At 36.3% G+C, this 21969-nt stretch overlaps 1 protein-coding gene across 1 annotated transcript; it reads right to left on the bottom strand.

Moving 5' to 3' along the window:
* Positions 1-5929: 5929 nt before the first annotated feature.
* LOC106054540 (putative tyrosinase-like protein tyr-1) lies at positions 5930-20018 on the bottom strand. Its single transcript, XM_056041283.1, has 11 exons — positions 19868-20018; positions 19292-19549; positions 18012-18177; positions 15403-15515; positions 11599-11856; positions 11066-11279; positions 10579-10727; positions 8977-9282; positions 7960-8156; positions 7552-7707; positions 5930-7088 (listed from the first exon to the last, which is right to left on the bottom strand). Exons 2-11 carry the CDS (start codon positions 19513-19515, stop codon positions 6958-6960), a joined length of 1914 nt encoding a protein of 637 aa, XP_055897258.1. The 5' UTR covers positions 19516-19549; positions 19868-20018; the 3' UTR covers positions 5930-6957.
* Positions 20019-21969: the final 1951 nt, after the last annotated feature.

Here is a 21969-nt window from a genome sequence, read left to right on the forward strand (position 1 = left end):
AGGTAATATTATTAAATAGAAGACTTCGTTCAGACCTGATATGTCTTTAAGGTAAACAAACTCACTCTGTCTGTCTGTCTGTCAGTCTGTCAGGTAAAACGTTTGTGCACGTTATTTCTTCCACACCCAATCTCGGATCAAGCTGAAATTTTGCACAATTATTTTCTTACCTGACAACACAAGAATCAATTTTTAAACAAATGAAACAACTAATTAATTAACTGTTGGTAATTACATTTTTTGTTTGGTATCTCAAACAAGGGAAAGAAATTGTACTCAACTGAAGTGGTGGTATAAGCTAAATTAGTCCTTTTTCTAAGTCGTCGTCTGAGTCTTAGTGGACACAAGCATGAAATAGAAACAATAGATAGCTCTTACAGACACTTTATATTTCAGGGGGAGATAACAGAGAAACGTTAGTGTTTGGTCCATTGTGTCTCTTAGAGTCATAAACAAACCATGCAGTCATTCTCCAGATTCTCAAGAGTCAATTAAATGGACCGGTCATTAAGTGAACAATGTAACGGCAGTGGGGGTCTGGAGCAGGTCGTATCGACCTGAATATCCTACCAACAAACTTGCTTACCTTTGCAATAACTTGGGAAACGTCTAACTTACCTGTTCACATAGGTCAGTGCTAAGTATGGGCGTAGCCAGGAGAGGGGTTGGGGTTCAACCCTCCGCACACCCAAGAAAGGAAATTCCCGCTGTGGGAGGGGGGAATCGGAATTTAGTGACTAATTTTTTGCTTGATTCTAATTTTTTAGGTGAGATTTTAATACTTAACCATCACTTGCCCCAGCGAAGCCATGGGGGTTTTGAGTTTAAAACCCCCTACCAGGGGGTTTTGCAGTCAAATCCCCCTCTTCTATAAAACAAAACCGAAAAAAAAGAATGCGAACGACAATCCCCCATTTCCAAGTGCATAGCTAAGGAAAATTTTGATTTTAAAACCCCCTTCGAAATTTACGATAAAACCCTTCTTCAATATAAGACTATCCATACATCAGTCACCAGATTCTATGAGCGTATCCAAGAGGGGTTTCGTGTTTAAAACCCCCTCCAGCGGGGTTTATGGGCTAAAAACCACCTCTTCAATATAAACAAGCAAATTACATGCTCAAATTCTATGATCGTAGCCAAAGAGGTTTTGAGTTTAAATCCCTCTCCAGCGGGATTTGAAGCTAAAAAAATATCTCTTCAATATAAAAAAAAGCAAATTACACACTCAAAATTCTATGAGCGTAGCCAAGTGGCGTTTTGAGATACCCCCCCCCTTTTTTTTTTTTCAGCAGCGTTTGAAGCTAAAAAATACCTTATCAATATAAAAAAAAAACAATTACACAATCAAATTTCTATGAACGTCGCCAAGCCAAGGGGGATTTTGAGTTTAAACCCCCTCCTCCTGAGGGCTTTTTTTTTTAATTTTCAAACCCCTCCTGAAGGTTTTGAGTTTAAATACCCTCATACAGAGAGTTTTGAGGTTGAAAACCTCTCTCTTCAATTTTATTCTAAAGCAAACTACAGTCACCAAATTCTATGACCGAAGCAAATGGGGTTATGAATTAAATTGAATCTCCCGAGGATTTTTAGTTTAACCCCTTCCGCCCAAATGATTTTGACGATAAAACTTTCCTTTTTTTATATAAAATCTAAAGCAAGCTACAGTCAACTAACTCCAAGCGCGTAGCCATATTGGTTACACATTTCTACCAGTGACTGGGCCCCATTAATAACTCCTTGATAAATTGTAGTGAAGAGTCATCTGCCGAAATTGAAAAAGTCTAAATGTGGCTCAACAAAGATGGCTAAGACGGAGTCACTTATAGAGATCGGGTCTCAATCAAGGAAATCTTATGCCAAACTCGGAGTTGAACCCTTAGTAAGGTTGTGACGGAGCGTCGCATGAGGTTTGCGGGACATGTTCTCCGACAAAATGAATTGCGCATAATACGAGTTGCGATGACATGGAGGCAATTACGAGGGAAGCGCAAACAGGGACATCCTAGTACAACGTGGTGCTACACTTTCATGGAGATCCTCAGAGCAGGTGGGAAGAGGCTTCAGACATTGCCAGTGATAGGTTTTTTGTGCTGCCCAATGCGCCGAACGACGCGGGAGCAGCTAAGTAAAGAAGAATAGCACATTAAGTTTTTGAAATAAAGCTTCTTAATAGCAGGATAATGCACTGTAGATACCTCAGAATATGTATTATGTTGGCTTTTAATACCGATAGTGCTTGGCGGCGGAGCTCACAAACCCCCTTGCTGGCAATGGCGGGGAGTCTTTAATTTTTCCACTAGCTTCAGGAAGAACCTATTCTAGGGTACAATAAACGTCTTCCAAAAGAATGAAAGGATTAATTATGTACACACACACACACACACACAAATATGCTTTTTTTGCGGGGGGGGGGGAGAAATAAATCCCCTCAACTCCCCTCCTCCGAAAAAAAATCCTGGCTACGCCCATGATGCTAAGTATGTGTCATCATGCGTTCGTTTCTATGATTAAATCTAAGATCCTTTATTCATTGCAAAACGTTTCAGAATTTTGACTAAAACACTTTTAAAATGCAAAGTAGAGAAATAATTTTTTTAGTTTCAAAGAAACGTTCATACAATTTACCTCTTCAGATTGAATGAAACAGATATTTATTTTTATAGCCTGTTTAATGTCAAACTGACTAGATGTTGTTTTTTTTAATTTGTATATTATTTTTTTTTTATAAAAATTTAATTATTGCCTGATTCACAATCTGATGCAGACAATCTATCGCAATTTAGGTTTTGAGCAAGAGAAAGAACGACCCCCACATATGAGTACATTCACATGTACATAAATCTTATCTTATACATCGCAGACGTTTCGTCAAAAGAGAAAATGAGACACCAATAAGAACAAATACACACTTACACACAAACCCACACACAGATTGTCACTTGGTGTTAATACATAGTAGTTGAGACTGTATTGATTCATTACATTCTAAATAAACTGTTCCACTTTATTTTTAAAAAATCATTATTAAACATTATTGTTCAGATTATTTCAGTTTTTGGAGAATAATTTTAATATCTAACAAGACTTACAGAAATAATATGTCATATGTTTAACATATGTTTAACATATGTTTAACATATGACATGATCAGTTGTATGTGCAAGTTCAAATGACAGTTTGACTGGATGAACGCATCATAGGAATACAGTAAATACAAAGAAAGCATCACAAATGAAGAGATTACAAAAAGGATTAATAGATTAATTGGACCATCCGATGACCTGCTAACTACTGTCACAAAACGTTGAACTTAAACTCTATGGTCATATCCCAAGGGCTCGCAAAAACCTTCCTTCAGGAAATAGTACCTGAAAAAAGAAGAAGAGGCAGACAGATAAATCGATGGAAATAGGAAATAGTACCTGAAAAAAGAAGAAGAGGCAGACAGATAAATCGATGGGAGACAACCTAAGAGAATGGACAGGTCTGTCAATGAAAGAGTTTCAATCCAAGGCAAAAGACAAAGAAGAATGGAGAAAGACTGTCAACAGATTGTGTATGGTGCCCCAACAGACTAAGTGATAGGTGAAGTTGAAGGTGAAATAAATAAATACGTAATTTGTATTCTGTATGGTCTCAGTGTGTGAGTCTCAGTGTGTGACCTTCTGTATGGTCTCAGTGTGTGAGTCTCAGTGTGTGACCTTCTGTATGGTCTCAGTGTGTTCAACATTGAACTCTCTCAATCATGAATTAGAAATGAAGCAAATAACGCAATGAAGACAGAACTAAACGCGATGACTTTACAGGTAGCACGGAAGATAGCTCCTACTTTTTCCCTTTTTCTCAAATGGTATTTCTAAAACAATGGGCGATGCTATTTATGCCAAAATAAATGAAAAAGTTTATTACTACTAGGTCAGCAGGTGATTATGTGATATCATTTGTTCCCAGACCAGATAATTGTATCTATAGATTTTGAAAGAAATGTTACTGTTTACCTGATTGTTTTTCACTTATTGTAACTATCAAATTTAGCTTCAAGTTTCCTACACTGCAATAGTCATTGTATCACATCTCACAACACAGTCCACGTCTTAAAAACTAAATAATCACAAAGTCCACACCACGTGGAGTTCAATGGAATTAAAGAATGAAATAGATCAATGAAGTCTCGGTAGAAACTGTTCATCCTTGGGAATGTCTTTGTAAGAGACTTGGTGGTCACTTTGGTGGTCATCTAGAACAAGACGTAAATCAGACCATTCCATTCCGTGACACACGTTTTGGTTTCAATCCTAATGGAAATTAAATCTAAGTTCTAAATTTTCAATTATATTTTAAAAGGTCGACAATACAGATCTAGTTCCTCAGCAGATAGTCTGCCACATAGACTTTATATTGAAGATAAAGAGACAAGGCCAACGTATCCAATAACGCAAAGTAATATCACGGTCCGAAACTTAGTTCAGATACTTGTCACGACCTATGAACTCTGAACTTCACTTTCTTGAGTAAAAGGTTAACAAGTCAACAAACAACTGAGCTTTACTTTTCTAAACAAATGTTAGGTCCATGCTGGAGAGGTGGGGGAGGCCACTCCTTGATGTTTGAAAGGTCAATGAAAACACAACGTAACCCCTAACGCGTTGGTCATAAGAGGCATGGCAGCTCACTACCTACAAGTAGACCTACAAGGAGACCACATTAAAAGTCTCTTTCAGTAAACATCAACTTGTGAATGTGGGAATTACTTTAAAGGTGTGTACGTTAAGCCCTCAGACTTAGCCAAGGCACGAGAAAATCACTTTTTCCAGACGAGTCAAGAACATTTTTGGAGTTCTTGTAAAATAACTGGACTCTACTTTCCTGCTTTCTAATGAACACAGTTTTTCTGTAGATATTTAAGGCCAGACAAAGTAATTTATATAGTTGTTATTGGTGTAAATTTGGAATCACATATTTACATATACAAGTTCAACTGTTCTAATGTCAATAATTATTATTTTTTGACTTGTAAGTTTTTTGGACATTTCTTCAGAAATGAAAACTATTGTGTCCTAGCCAAAACTTGGTGCAGTGAATGTTGAGGCACGGTATTGAAATCCAGGATCATTGTGACTAGAGACAGGAGTGCATAAGCAAGCAAACCGCCATTGAAAGAATTAAGTGCCAACTGTAATGCCTAGCAGTCCATCAGATCTTGCTAGCAAGCTTGCAAGAAAGATCGTGTCGAATGGACAACCTTTGAGCCCTTGATCTAACGTCCAGAAATGCAATTAGAAGATAAGCTTGGTCCTACTTGAAGCGACCAGTGATTCACCATGTGGTATCCATAATCTCTCGAGACAGAAGGAGCAATATATGGCGGCACAGAAGATAACGCATTTTTTTTTATAGAGACACAAGTGAATTTGTTTTTACATTAAGATCGAGCAAGAAGCTTTAAGCACATATCATTCGAAATAGTGTTTAAAGTCAGACCTTTATCTTCAACATTCACCAACTTATATAGATATGCACCATCAACACAGATTCTACATCTTTCTGACTCACTCTATCATTTAATTTCTGCTTCTTAGTTTCTCTCTCTCTCTCTCTCTTTATCTCTACATCTCTTTCCTTATCTCTTTCTCTCTCTTTTTTTTCTTTATTTCTTTTCTCCCTTTTACTGCCTTATTCAATAGAAAGAAAACTCTATGGAGAGCTCCCTGATTTGGAGACCACTGCGCAGTTCATCTCATATATCGGTCTAGTCATCTGAACACTCCAACATTTCAATGAGAACGAGAAAGAAGAAGAAGAAGAAGACTCACTTATCATTTCTATGTCTCTTTCTTTCTATTTCACACAAACTGTGAACATTAATCTACAACAGTGTGATACAGGCCTAGGACGAAGATTTATATGAGTACACTGTAACTCAAGATTTTGCATTTGCGGATAAACTATAATGATAGTTCAATCAAAATTCGTCAATTTTATCATTAAAGAACAACAAATTTATTTACATAAAATTCAAAGTCATTTCAACAAAAAGAAAATGTAAATTTAAAAAACTAAGTTTTACACCTCCCGTTGATCAAACTCAAAACTTTGTCTTTTCAAATGTTGCTCTTTATGTTTCAGAGTTTAGAAAAATGTCAACACCCAGAGTTTCATACATAGACTTATATATATATTATACTAGACTGGAAACCGGAAATAAATTCTTATTCGCGACTGTTCGATTCACAGACCTATCTATATATAATTGTTATGTACGTAAACTCTTTTTTCAGGCTCTAAGGGAAGTCGCCCCAATCAATGTTTTCTGTCTTAGAAATGTAATGATCTTTAGGTTTCAAAGTTTAGAAATAATGCAAAATCATTTCTCGGATATTCACGCAAATAAATGAAACAAAGCTATTTCCTGTTTGTTTCCATTGAGATAATGTTTCAAAAATCCTAGATGGAAATAATTTATGTTGATTTAAATCATCTTATGTATATTTAAATAGATTGATTACCTAGATCTTTCTAGATTATGTATCTAAAAGTTGCAAAATAATAATTATGAGACTCTTATTTTTTATGTTCAATTACTAGATCTAGATCTAAAAATTAAATTATATGCTAAATAGGTTAGGGTTGAAAAAAAAAACTTCACTTCTTTTAGCTACTTTACAAAACAACACCTTGATCCAACTTTCTTAAAAATTTTCAGGACATTTTTGTAGTGTTAACAAATCTCCATGTCCAGTCTAGTCTAATATATAAATCTATGGTTTCATATTAATAAGCATCTATAATGTAATATCATAGCACAAACATATCGTGTACATAGCACATTTGTACGTATACTTAGTACAATGATTTATTGAGCATTACAACGAAATCTACATTATTTTAGACATTATTTAAGAGATCGACATTAATTCTTGCACATGTCTATATCACTTGTGTGTATGTAAGCTGCTAGTTATAAGATCTCTGATGAGAATATGGGAATTTGTTATGATAATCACAGAAAAATGTTATATAGAAATCATCTGTGTTATATCTTGGGCAGTCTCCATCGGAAGCGTAGTCAAATAAGTCCATAACAGCTGATGAAGATAATATAAATAAGGAGATATAGATTTGTTTAGAACATACGACATTAACATTTGTAAACATACTAAATCTATTATTAGATTAGCGCGAACAGCAGATATAGTAACACAATAGTAACTCTAAACCTAGATCTAACTATAATAGCCTCGAATTGGGCGATGCATCCAACCTAAATCAGCTATTCGGCCAAAGGTCAGACTGGGCTGTATAGCTTTGGTCAGCAGCCAGTCTAGGAGACGGAAACTCTGATATAAAACCTCAGACTTATGTGTTACTGCGGACTGCATTTAGTTTAAAAGTGGTATTGGTCTGCGCGAGCCAATCATCACTTTAAAAATATTTTAACGCAGGCTGGAGGCAATGCAGTTATTTATATAATTAGCCCACAATATCACATTCAATGAACATATTGCACATAGCATTGGCTCAACGACATGTGCAAGCCATACCACTTACCATCGTCGTAGGAAGCCCCATACATATGTGGCTTCTGATCACTTAGGGCCACCGCCCCGGAGCATGCCTTGAATTGTTTACTAGCAGGGTCCTTGCACAAAACACGGCACACACGCCCACAGGAATCATGGGCTCGAAGAAGAGCTTTAGTCACGCCTGAATGATAAAATGGTTTCCTTCTCAGGGTAACTGAAAGCTCAACTCTTATGGTTAACTTATAAGTAAACGTATAAGGTAAATTTAAATCTAAACTAACACATTTTGGATTATATAAATACTTAAATCTAAACTTTAAAAGAAAACGTATATTTTCAAGGTAAGCTTAAATCTAAACTTGTAAAAAAAAATTTTTAAAAAGTAAACTTCAATCTAAAGACTGTAATTAACTTTTATCTAAACTGGACTGACCATCTCCTGGCGAAGGTTTCTTCATCCCCACAAATCCAATGGATACTGAAACCGCCTGTCTGTGGTCAGCAATGACGTATTCCTTATAGTAACCAGAATAATTGATTCCGTTTGAATAGACAAACACCTGGCCTGCGGGACTGTCCTTCGTACATCTCTTAAACGTCTTAGGATTGGCTAGTCGACCGCCAATATACCTAATGAGATTCACAATGTAATAGTCTAGTTCTAATGCCTAAGAAAAGCCCCCCAAGTAAAGACTAACATTCTTATTTCAGATGTACTATTCAAACAATGCTTAGTTCAACGGTTAGGACTATATGTGGGTTGAGTTGAGGATTAAATTAAAAAAAAAATATTACGTATTGATATTAGCAATATGCTAGTAAATAAAACAGTAGTGATGCAATATTCTTTCAAATAAAAATACATGTAAACCAGTATTTTTGTAAATATTACTCCGATGTAGCATTAGCGTTCTGAAGATAACATTTATGGCACAATGATAAAGATGATTATGTACAAATAGTGCTTTACCACTATCAAGATTTTAATAAGAAGTGATTTGTATTCCACTGCCACGCTATCTATTCAATTCATTTATAAGCTCCAGAATTATTTTATTTTAAAATTATTGTGAAATTTACATCTTTTGTTAAGCAAAAATACATTTTATTGTTAATATTGTTTTTATTGAAACGCAAAGCATGTGTTTAATTCTATTAAGTGAACCATGTATGATGTTTTAAGGGTATTATGAATTTTAATCTCTTGTGTATTTTAAAATTATAGTAAAGAGAAATTTCTATATATGGTTAGTGCAGATTTGAATAAAAGAAAGAGAGTGAAGACTGTCGATAAAAGATTTTCACTGGAGAAGTAAAGTTACAATTCATTTATTCTTCTGAAATTTACAAGCTTTCACGTTTGTGAAGACTATAAAAATTACTTACTGATAGGTTTGTGGAGTCTATAAAACTTACTTTTTGCTATGTTTGTGAAGACCATGTAACTTACTTGTGGATACGGCTGTTTGAATTGGGGAAGTAGATATCTCGTTCTCTGTTCAATTGGCCAGAAGTAACAGGGTAACTGCTGTAGTTCTGGAACTTGGGTGGCCTAACGCTGACCACTCTGACCGGGATCATCGCCCACTGGTTAGTGTCGCAGGTCTTGCTGCAGCAGTAGTCGTTCTGGATGGCCTGTCCGAATGTTGGGTTCTCGCAAGTGTCAAGTGTGCTGGGGTTGTCCACATTACGCCTGGCCCTTGTGGTTCTTGTTGTGGGAAGACAGCGGCCAGTGCTTGTCTGGCAGACTAGAAACCTATATAAAACAAAAAGCCATTGATACAGATTTCACCTGCTACTTATGACGTAATGTAGTGTTCCTCGTATTGTAGCGAAAGCATTTCAGTTAATAATTAAGTAAAAATAATTTCTAATGTTTCTAATGTTTCAATTATTAAAATACAGGCGAACAAGAGACCAACATGGCGTTATGTTAGAAGTAGGTTGTGTTTCGAATAGTAGTTGAATAGTAATTAGATATAGCGACGTTTTAGGAAGGCTGGACGGATTTCCCAGTGGTAAATAAAGTTTCATTTTATAGAACTGAATTTTGTTTTCAAGTATATTTAATTAATAATGTTCTGTGGCTAATGTTAAGTAATAAATGATAATTTATTAACGAGACGTCATTTCATCCTCTAGATCTGCTTAGAATATTTTAGAATATATAGCCCACTGTTCTAGGTTGTCTTAGTTTTGCGAGAGATGTCTACAACAAGATTGACTGTAACTATTTGGCTTACAAGACATTTTATACATTATTCTACTCGACTTTCCAGTCTCTTGTCGACTTTACCTGACAAAAAAACAGACCCCTGCTTCAAGATTTCTTACTTACCACGAAAGTGATGTTACGATGATCACATCCCTAAAGACTACTTACGCTCTAGGTACCTCTAAGGTTTCTGGCAATTGAGCTTAGCCCCATCTCCCCTCCCTGTTTATTTTAATTAACTGTCTGCGCCTTTATTTCACTATCACGAATGTTGTATGTAGACGCCAGAAGAATTCATTTCTCGGACCCCGTCACGGATTAAAGTTTGAGGAAAACTGTAGTCACACCTTATTCAAATTTCTACCGTTATAGTAGTCGTAGGAAATGAACAAACCTTTTGTTTGTTGATTTTGTACAAAGCTTATATCAACCTACTCTGTCTGTCTGTCTGTCGAGCCAAAAGTTTTAATATGTTATTTCTCCCTCACCCAATTTTGGATGAAGTTGAAATGTTGCACAATTATTTATTGTACCTATCAAAGCATTAATCAAATTAAAATTTAGTATCTAGTGGTAAATGTGGAGTTCTTCTCCTTAGAAGAGCTTTTTTTTTTTTAAATAAGTATTATCAATATTTTGCTAGATGGTAATATTCTGAATATATTTCTCTATTTTGAGTTTTAACATTTGGACGCCAAAGACTGTCTACGTAGTTCAATGTAAATGGATTCGAAATACTTCTATTAAACTTCAGCGCGTGTAGTGAAGGAACATTCATCTTAGTATAATACATTGTATTATTAAAATTTGAAGATTGTGTAACACATAGAGATGTACCTGTCACCACAAGAAGGCGCCGCTGCAGAGCATGTTGGCACTGGTTCATAAGTGACCCTATTGGCCAGGCTGGCTGCATAGCCGTCAATCTGTCTGGAGCCGCCAGGCAGGCCAGTGGTAGCAGTGGACGCATGTCTGGTGTTTGTAGGCTGATGAGACGAACAAATAGTCTTAAGTATTTTGTTTTGATTCATTGGAAGAAATGTTGCTGTATTCTAATGGCTCTTTTCATTTATTCATTTATTTATCCTTTCATTCATCCATCCATTCATTTATTCTTTCATTCATCCATCTATTCAATTATCCATCTAGTCATTTATCCATCTATTCATTATTCATCTATTCATTTATCCTACCATTCATACATGTATTCATTTATCCTTCCATTCATCCATTCATTTTTCCATTCATTTATCCATTCATTTATTCATTCATCCATCCATCCATTCACACACACCCACCAAATCAGAAACAATCTCTAGATTACCACTGTAGGATAGGCTGCAGGGTCACCGGTCATTTTTGCCCTGAACCTCTCAAAGATGTAGTCAATGAAGGAATGGTGCATGAAGAACACTGGGTCAAAGGCTGCAGTGTCCAGTCGATTCATGGCGCCGCTTATGTAAACGTGGACAGACCCGTGCTGTAACTCAATGTCGTACCGTGCGGGAACAGTTGGAGATGTTACAATTTCTTCATACCTGGACAAGCAGAGTTCAAGTTTAGTGACTTATATGTGTCTACTTCCAACAGCTGTGAATTAAAACTCCCTAGACTACAAAACCCAATGCTATGGCACCATGGTAACAATCTAATGGCAGGTTTTCTTTTCAGGGCTTTTGAAAAAGAGACCCTGACTCAAATGGGTTTTAATAATGAAGATGATGTTGAAGCAACTGGCTAAGCTGTATTATCTTAAATGTGTTTATATTGAATTTAAGCTGGATTGGTAAATTAGAATGCTATTTACAGGTCAAACAACTGAGATATAGGTCAGTGACATCTCGTCAACTCATGTACCTGCTTCTCGACAAAATATTCGTAACGTCGGCTGTGGTCACTGGTTCTCCGTCGATGCCCACATTTCTAATCAGCGGACTTCTGTTGGGCAGCACCCAGTTAGCGAAAGGGCCGGCCACTACGGCCCCTTGAGTTGTGCCGAGGAACTCGGGCGTCCAAATAGATGATAAGGATGGATTCGTCAGTTGGCTTTCAAGAGTCGAGTCCCAGTATGGTACACAGACTGTCGGGTCGACTTCCCGGAGAGCAGTCTCATAACTGAGGGAGACAACATTAAACCATTAGTGACACAAATAATTGTCAAAGTTCTAACAATGGAACGCGAACACACTGTCAAGGCTTATTTAGATAGGTCCATTTCTTTTTTTTTTTAATTGAATTAATCCGATAAGTTTGACTAAACAAATATAGTTTATGTCATTTCTATATTTTGATTGAGACCTTTAATAGTAATAGTCATATATCTGTATTACTTTTAGGAAATATGAATTACAATGTGTATTACATATGACTAAACATACGTATATAACAGCTCTCTACTATTGAAATGACTAGAAAGTACACTAATTTCTTATTATTTGTCTAGGTGTCCCTCGAGTTCAGCTGGACATATAAAAACACAATAACTTGGTCATCACACAACACTTTAATATTTCTTATAGCATATCGCACATTGGCCTGTGTCCTTGTTTAAAAACTAACATTATTACTTTAAGTAATTGTAATCTCAATGCTTTTTGTCGTTTATATATTACAGACTGTGTTTGGATGTCTAAGGATTAAGAGACCGCTAAACTTAGTTATTGCAACTAGAAATTATACAATCAAGCCAGCACATCGTAACAATAGTGCAGTGGTCTTCAACCTTTTTTGGCCTACCGCCCCTTTTTCGAATTTTTTCTTTAAAAAAATCGGCCAGCGCCCCCCTCTAAGAAAAACAGTTATGAAGAAGCGTGAGAAGGCAAATTTGAACAAAATATCATCTATCTAGTAATTTTTATGCTGTCAATAACACTTATCCCGCTTGGGTGATGACCGCATGCCAAAGGCGATTGTTGTGAACTCCTTGGCCTATGACTGACGAGCTTTGAAGAGGACTGAGTTACAGAGGTGCCCCCCCCTCCCCCGTGAGCGCTATAAAGATGATAAACATTTGATACTCAAAGAAAAGCCAGCATACAAAGGCTTTGTCTGCATAAAATTCGGGAAAATATGTAGGTCGCAGTTGGGTTTGCGTAGTTATGTGAAACACTGGACTCAGCCGTAATCTTCAGAATTATAGGCAAAAACAGCCAAAATTATCATTATGCAAAAAATATGTCAAATAATTTGCAGTGATTACACACAAAAATTTATTGTAAAGACTTTCTTTCAAATCCTAAGAATAGTCTCCGTTTAAATTTTTGAATATTAGGGCGTACTGTTTTTAGGTTTAATTGTAAATTTAGTTTTATTTTATTTTTTAATATAAATATTATTATTGTTGAATTCACTACAAAAAGAAATTAAGCTAATTTGTGCCTCCTGCAGTCTGACAATATTAGAAATTTCAAACTTTAAGTTAGCCAAGGCAAGGCGAAGGTGTCCTCTATTTGCTACATCCAGTCTATTTCTTTGCTTATTCATTAACTTTGTTACGCACTAAATCTAGGTTAACCATGTATGTTTACTGAAAAGCTAAAACATAATTCCAATTTTGACCACAGTTTTGGAATTTTAATGAAACATTTAAATGCAGCCACATCTCTGTTGTGCCTCAAGGGGCGTAGCTAGGAATTTCCATCGTTTGGGGGCCAAGGTGCTTGACATCTTTGGGGGCCGCTGCATTTTACGTAATATTTAATTTGATTAATTAAAAAAGCACTAATTTGCCCCCCCCCCTTAAATGGGGGCCTGGGTGATTTTCAAATTTCCTAGCTACGCCACTGTGTGCCTCCTATGTTTACATTCTTTTTACTGAAGACATAGTTTTGTAAATCTATTTTTTTTCATGCAATTCAATTTGAACGCCAGTAACAGATGTTTAATAATTGTCATTTATATATATATTTTAAAATTTTAGAAGCGAATATTAATTTCTTCATAAAGCATTGTTATGTGAATTGCATATATATCGGTGTCCTTGGGCAGTAATTCATTTGTCAACAAACAAGTTATGTGAGATTGTAAAACTCTTTAAAATAGATTTGATATCTCGATAAAAGAGAAAATGAGATTATCAATAAAAGTCAATCTCTTTCCTAGCAGTCGGAGGTTCGTTTCATTCATTTGTGTTAGATGCCTACCATGTAAAACAGTTTTTTTTAAACCTGCTTTAAGTCATCGCCAACCGTTGAAACTTCCCGTTTCTCAAAAAAAAAAATATTTAAGAGCTTGAAAAAAACGAGCCATAACAATTAACAAACCCCTTTCGAAGTCCAGCGAACTTCAGTTTACAACAAGAGTCTAACAGTCTAACACCTTTTTCATCATTTGTTTCATAAAACTGTTGAAAGATGCGCTTATTTTCGGCATGGGTTTGTATTTTATTTACAGTTTTATAATTAGATTCAAATAGAAATGAAGTTGCGGGCTAAACTTTTCTTGTGAATAGTAAATAGATTTGTTCTTTATTCTATATTACCTATAAAGTCATTGTAGCGTCCAACCACTGATGGTTTCCTATATGTCCTCAGAAGCTACATAACTAGATAATTTTGAAATAATATTTCATCTCTAACAGAAAAAAAGTCTTTGTGTGTTACATATGTTTTAAAATTAATCTAGTTTTAATCAATTTTTCAACAATATCAGAAGAATTTTTTAAAGTTATACATTTTTCTAAGAAGCCATTAAAACATATCATGCTTTGCCGTTTTTGTTTTTATAATTGTTTTAATAGTAGATTTTTATAATTGTTCATGAATATTCTTAAATTATTTTTGGATATCGCTATATGTTCGTGAAGCCGACTTGGTTTCATAACCTCATCTGAAAATGCCATCAAAGTAGAACTTACTTTTTTTTTTAGTGGCAATTCACTAAATCTCAAGGAAATATTACATGACATACCTGTGAGTTTTCGTAACAACATTTTATCAATGTTTTTTGTTTTTTTTAAAAAGTTAAATTATTCTTTTAAATGTTACCTTTAATGTTTTTTGCAATTAACATTTACATATCAATATATTGACATATGTAGATAAAATAAACTATAATCTAAAAGGCGTATTCCCTACTTTGTTTATCAAATCTTAAACGTTTATACGCGCGAGATCCAAGGACAAAAAATACTCTTAAATCATAGCTAAAGAGTAAGAATTTAAAAATAGAAAATGGGATTCCCGAACTCTATTTCTAACGCTGTTTCTGTTCTTAAATTAAATGCAAGTTAACTTTAATTTGTTTATATCTAGTTTCCCAGCTTTAATGTTGAAGAATTTTTTAATTTGTTTTGTTTCAGAGCACCTTTAGTTTCTTCTTTCCGCCTTTATGCTCAGCACCCCCTTACCGCCCCATTTTGTGCCCAGCGCCCCCCTACCGCCCCTTTGGCTCTCAGCGCCCCCCAAAATCTCGAAAACGCCCCCTAGGGGGCGATATCGCCCCCGTTGAAGACCACTGCAATAGTGTATACTTGTTTTTTATGCAACTAAAGGAGAACCAATATGTAGAGTAGCAAACGAGTTTGTTGGTGTAACACAAACTTCCTGCGTTTTTGTTTGTTGTTGAGATATTTTAAATACTTTATCAAAAGTCTCCATTTTTCGACACAACGGCAAAATATACAAAAGCGCAAAGACTATAGAGTCTGTCTCATGAACTCACATCATCAGATATATTCTGTGCCAGCCAAGAAAACCTGGACCACCATGAGCTCTTGCATTATTCACGCCTGTGTGGTAGGCAGCGATGACGTCATATTTGTTGGGCCTCACCGTCTGAAGATGGGAGTAAAGCACTTAGAAAGTTGAAGATAGTCATTTATTTTATTATTTATCATCATATAATAACAGTCATCGCGTGAAGATTGTGTCACACTTGTACAGTGTTTCATATCAATTAAGCATCTAGGCTACATAGAAGTCTATCGTTCTGGGATCCAGTGCTAAACCATGTCCCTCTTTATCCAATCTCTATTGAACGAGGTTCAAAATCAGCGGAAGAATTTCTCTGTCACCTGACTATTTAAGATAAGATAAGAAAAGATAAGATAAGATAACTTTATTGATCCAAACAAATGGAAATTCATTTTGACTACAATTGACAACCTCAACGTAACTACTGGACAATAACAATATAGATGTACGATATACATGCACATACGAACAACATTCACACACGATATAAACACATACACACTCATAACCAGCGCTTATAAGACTTTTATGTACTTCTCGATGACGACAGAATGTTAATTTTTAATGTTGGTCATCAAGGGTCTATTATTACTGAATTTTTTTAATTTTCTTCTTTGATATAATCATCTTTTCACAGAACTGGATGTACGAATTAACAGTTGTGTTAAGTTCATCTGTCTGGGCAGTTGTTTAAAAACATGTCCCAATCTGTTTGCTCCAAACAACTTTGTAGCTGTAAAACAGCGTCATCAGACCGTAACTGGATGGACTGTACTTCGGGTTTTGTTGTTTTTAAAACCGGTTTGTACGTGGGTGTAAGTGTGGTCCGACTCTCCAAGGGGAAATGACGACCGAGATGTGTAGGCCATTTTTATGTTCCTATAACACATGTCCAAGGTTTTATCGTGTCTTGTAGGACAATTAAGACTATAAGTTGGCAAGTGTTGAGCTAACGAAAGATGATTGCAATCTCCCATAACTAGTCGGACAGCATCAGAACTTGTTGGCTGCGCGGCGCAAAATTGTGTAAACTCTCTCGGCAGAAACAGATGACCTTAACATCATCTGCCCCATAGATCGCAAGGTCTGAAAGGGGAAACTTTACTCTCGGCAGGTAGTATAGCCTGAGATTGTTACATAGTAGTTCAATATCGGTCGTGCACACTTTAGTTTTGATTGAGATATTGTTGACACAGCAGTACTGTTTCTTGACATAAATGGCCAGTCCTCCTCCTCTTGTTTTGCCACTATAAGTTGTCCTGTCTGATCTGTACAAAAGAAACGCATCCAAGTCTACTGATGTGTCGGGAATAATTTCATTTAGCCATGTTTCAGTGAGACAGATTAGCGAGCTTTCACGGAATTGGTAGAAATGTCTGTAGCAACAATCCAGTTCGTCCATTTTGTTATTTAGTAATCTAACATTATGTTATGTATCGGCCATTTGTTACCAAGATGGCGGGTAAGTACATAGATTCATTGATGATCATATTATTTATGCTATGCACCGAAACACTGGTTTTTAACATACACACTAATAAATTAGTCCCAAAAAAACAAGAAACACTTTTATTCCCTGAAACACAATAACACAATATGAAAGGAATAATAGAAAACAAATGCTGATTATGTCACAGTGTAATCAGGTCTCCTGCCGAGCAGCGCCCCGGAAGTACACATTTATCCCCAGCTTCCACTTTTTGATTGGCTTAGAACATGACATAATTCAAAACTTAAGCTCTCTATCAATAGATGGGTCTATTACAGTGGTTCTCAACCTTTTTCGATCGTCGACCTTTTTTTACAATTCCTCACTTCGCCGCGACCCTTCCGCCCCCCCCCCCAACAGTAACTTATTTTTATTCATGAGTATAAGTAACTGTGCTTTCACTAATGTAGATGAGGTATCCTTTAATAAAGAAAAAAAAAGGACCTAATATTAACACTGACTCTTGACCTTACAGATGACAGTCCAGAGCTTTAAAAAACACGACCAGGCGTAACGTTATGCATTGATGTGCATTGAAGTGTTAAAAATATTTCTACTGCGACAATTAAAATGTTTGAAAAAACTGATTCAGTCTTCTGCAATATCTAATTATAGGAATAGGAAATTTCAATGAAAATCAAAACTTTGTATGTGTGTAGTTTTACATGTTAGAATTGACAAAAAAAAAATATCCATATTTTTGATGGCCTTGAATAACCTTTGACAAATTGTCAATCGACCCCCAAGAGGATGGCGATCCACAGGTTGAGAACCCCTTGTCTATTATAAAGGGGTATGGTATTGCGTTTTAATTTAAAGGTCGTCAGAGGGTGAAGATAGATACAATTCTCTTCAAGAATTAACGTTCTCTGGTACTAATTAAGTGAACGTTTGTTATTAACAGAGTGGTATTGGTTTAATATTAAGCTCGCGATCTCCTGTAAGTGTCAACCAAAGAGATGGTGTGTTTCAAATGTATGCAAGTGATTTGTTTTTCCAGAAAACAGCAACAATTAAATGAGTTGAACTAATGGGTCCCAAATGGACAGGAATCCTCAATCCAAAACTGCATTTGAAAAACCTCTCACCGTATCTCTCTTGAGTGTATTGATGGCGTTATGATATCTGGTCCTCTCCTCTAGAGTCAGCATGCGGTACTCTTTCCTAACACACCTGGGCAATGTGGACTGACGCTTTCTTCTTGCGGGGGCAGCTTCGATAGTTAAAGATTTCTCATATAATTGTTTAATGTACCTTGAAAAGAAAGATGAAGCAAACACACAAATTATTCTCACATGCACATTGTCATGGGGTGGGGGGGTGGGGGGGGTTTGTAAACTCGTTAAGAGTTATTTTCATTAGATACCTTTGGGTAGCGATAGTAACCACAAATCATTTAGTTTGTCATTCTTCCGAATTTAACTTACCTGAATATCGTGTAAATACATTTGTCTGTTTAATGGGGAAATAGTTCGACTTTTACAAACAACATGATTAATATGTGACTGATGGACATAATCTTGGAGACCTAACTCAGGGGCATGAGTTTGAATCCCTATGTCGCTAAAGAATTCTTTGAAGAATGTTTTTTCCTGAGCGCCTAAAGACGAAAAGGAAGTGTCTGCAGTTCCCTCCTTCTCTTTATAAAAGAGATTGGATCTAAACTCATAGAGCTTGCTACAGGTACCTAGAAGAAGCGTTATACTGTGTTTCTCAAACTGTGTTCCGCGGAACCCTAACGTACGGAAGGCCTGAATAGGTCTTCCACGACCTACTGGAATAATGAACTAGTAGACCACCAGGGGAATTAATCTCGCTACAAAACAAACAAAGTGTTCCGCTAGATGCTCTGAATGTGCCAAGAGCGAAACGTTTAGGAACCACTGCACTAAAGTCATAATCATAGTAATAATACATCTTCAAGATGCTTCTGATGAACGTATTCCTAGTGGTGGTTTATTAGCGAATCAATACCAAGTCAATGGGCCAACAAATAATAAATAAAGTTACCCTTTTCAGACCCTGCGATCTATGGGGCAGATGATGTTAAGGTCATCTGTTTCTTTGGCCAACGGTTAACGAGCAGGGTGTTATGTGGCCAAACTAAACTCAGGTACCCATTAGAGTTGGGTTGACTCAGGGGCGCCCTAAAAATCCAGAAATTCAAAATCCCAGTCTTCACCGGGATTCGAACCCAGGTTCGGAAGCCAAGCGCTTAACCATTCGACCACCGCGCCCTCAACAAATAATAAGCGACTTATTAAATATTTCTACAGATCATTAATTGATGAATCGCTGTCTAATCGAAGATCAAACCGGAATATTTTTTTTAACTAAGCTTCGTATTTTGACTTCTTGTTCGACTTACTCAGCGGCTTGAGGGTCACTGGTTTCTGTGTTTTCTGAGCTTAAGTTACCGGACATCATGTGTTCGCAGTGCCAGTTGTAGAGACTTCCAATATAAGAATCAACATTCTCGGTCTCTACTCTTTGGTAGCACTCCTGCAGTGGCTCAGGGGCTGGAATCTCTGAAATCCTGGCATTGCTGACGTGTAGAACAGCCAGCGTCAAAGTTAACAGTAACACATACATAGTTTTTTGGTGAATGGTTCAGATTCGGAACTTACTGTAAATTAAAGACAAAAAACTGATCAACATTTTATATTCAGGTCTTATGATGAGGGCATTATACATCGACAAAGTTTATCTAGACATCTAAAGAATTGTACGACATTGTTAACAGGCTCAGACTATTGCTTTAAATTATGTTTTTATTAAGTGAAACTTTTTACAACGCACTTTTAGTGTAAGATTAATGCACAACTATATCACAGAAAATCTTGTGTTCTTATCACTTGCTCTACTAAAAATGATATTAAGCTTCTTTGTATTTTCTACTGTTAAATATTTAAATAGTTAAAAGTTCATTATGTATCAAGCATACTTAAAGGATATAAAAGCATGCGGCAATAATAGTTGTTGTTAGAAGATATAAAATAAACAGTTGTTCACTTATTAATAGAAAAGTAAATAAAAACTCTTTGTTTTTCATTGATTTGTGGAAGAACTATTTCTTAAAATCTTCTCTGCATGGCTAATACGGATGCAGATAGATACATTCAGTTTCGTAACTTTATATAGAAACTTAAGAGGAAACGGATCAGTGGCTACTATAACATTATAAGTTATTTCACTCGACAGGATTGTTTCAGGAAGTTGACAGAATATTCTATAAATTAATTGCTGTTTGCGCTGGACGCAGTTCGTCTGTCAGATAAATCTGCTCCATACAACGGCCATTAGTTGTGAGTCTACAGTCAATTAGATAGGTGTCACTAGGAGGTCACGTAGACCACGGATGCAGACGCCTAAGTCTAAGCTTTTTTTTGAATGGGCAAATATGCTTAAGTAATGTGACCTTTCACCTCAGGTAAAATGTAACAGACATGTGGAGTCTTGACAATACAAAGAAATAGAGAAGTCCTGTATCCGTGTGTCAGTGAATTCAAAGAATGACCGTGTTTGGTATTATTTTCAAATGTCTTATTCTGTCTAACGGGTTTTACAAAAGACATTTTCTATTTACCATTTTGTACTATTTTTTATAAACGCAGTCAGACTTTGTGTTTTCATTGGAGACATCAAAAAACTCAAAATGTTGCCTTATTTTCAGACCTTTTATACGCACATTTGTAATCTCTTCACTATCAGTTTTCCCATCTACAAGCTGCTTTCTGTATTGTTGTAAATGTAACCTGCACAAGAACTCACGGTGCATCGCACTATTTATCACTGGACATGAACGGAATGTTCAGATGAGCCCTGGAGAGAAAATTGATTTCCGCCTAAGCAGCTAGAGTTCGGTTCGATCCACACAAAAAAATTACAAAGGGATCATTGACATTAGATGGGCCAGAAACATGGGCGCCCGCAAGATATTTTGCAGGGGGGTGCAAGTTGCTACCTATGCCTAAAAGTCGTAGCTTCAACTTTTTATTCTAGAGAATATTAAAGAAAAGAACTGGTGCCGCCTCGCCCCCCCCCTCCCCATGCGATATTAAATGCACTGTAAAGTAAATACTTGTTTCATGAAATAAAAAAAAACACTAACATATAAACAAACTATTTACTGTACACGTTGGTACGTTTATCCGTGCGGCCCGTGCATCCCAAAGGTCAATCAAAATAAAAATGCAAACGCTGCCGAAACTGTCAATAACTTTACTTCTGCATTGCTTCTCGTGGCGATGGACACGCCTGCAATGAACGTTTACCTGGCAGTTCTGATACTTTTCTGTACGTTAAAGCTTTTGCTTCGTTTTAGGACGTAGACAAAACAGGTTGAACTGAGCATTGTTATTGCTTGAGAAGCGAGACGTTAATGAAGAAACTAACAAATCAAGAGACGGAATGTAAAGCCGTGCTTTGTAAATGCAAACATGTGGTTTTTGCCCGGTGTGTCTGTCGACTGGAAATTCTCGACAGCACCAACTCAATACCAAGTTTTTCTGCCAGCAGTCTCGCCTTTGACAAGATGCCATCCCCGAAGATTTCCTCAGCAAGGTCAAGTTGGTTTTTGATTATGTCATACGACCACAGATGTGCTGTTAAGCGGCCACTTACTCTAAGATGGACAGACTGCAACATCACAGAAACTTGTTTAAAAACAGATGAATAACTGACGACAATTAAATCAGAAATACATAAGAAGCAGGAACAAATATTCAGTTTGTCTGGTTTCACTTACAACCGCTATTTTAAAATACGCCAAACATTCAAAGATCTTCTCAAAGTTGTGACTTAAAGTCCGAATGAATTCTTATTTCTCAGTCCATGGTGTCTCACACGAAAGAGGTAAATTTAGCACCAACGCTCTTGCTTGGGACTGTTACGGAAGAAATAGATAATATTCTTGATGACACCCACAGCATTACGTATATCTAAAACGTCATTCATGTGAATGATAACAAGTTTAAGTCTGTGGGACGCCCAACGGACAAAGGCTGCATTTGGATATTTTTCACGAATCCTTGCCTGAATACAGTT

This window comes from Biomphalaria glabrata, chromosome 9 (assembly GCF_947242115.1).
Source record: "Biomphalaria glabrata chromosome 9, xgBioGlab47.1, whole genome shotgun sequence".
Classification (NCBI taxonomy): Eukaryota; Metazoa; Mollusca; class Gastropoda; family Planorbidae; genus Biomphalaria; species Biomphalaria glabrata.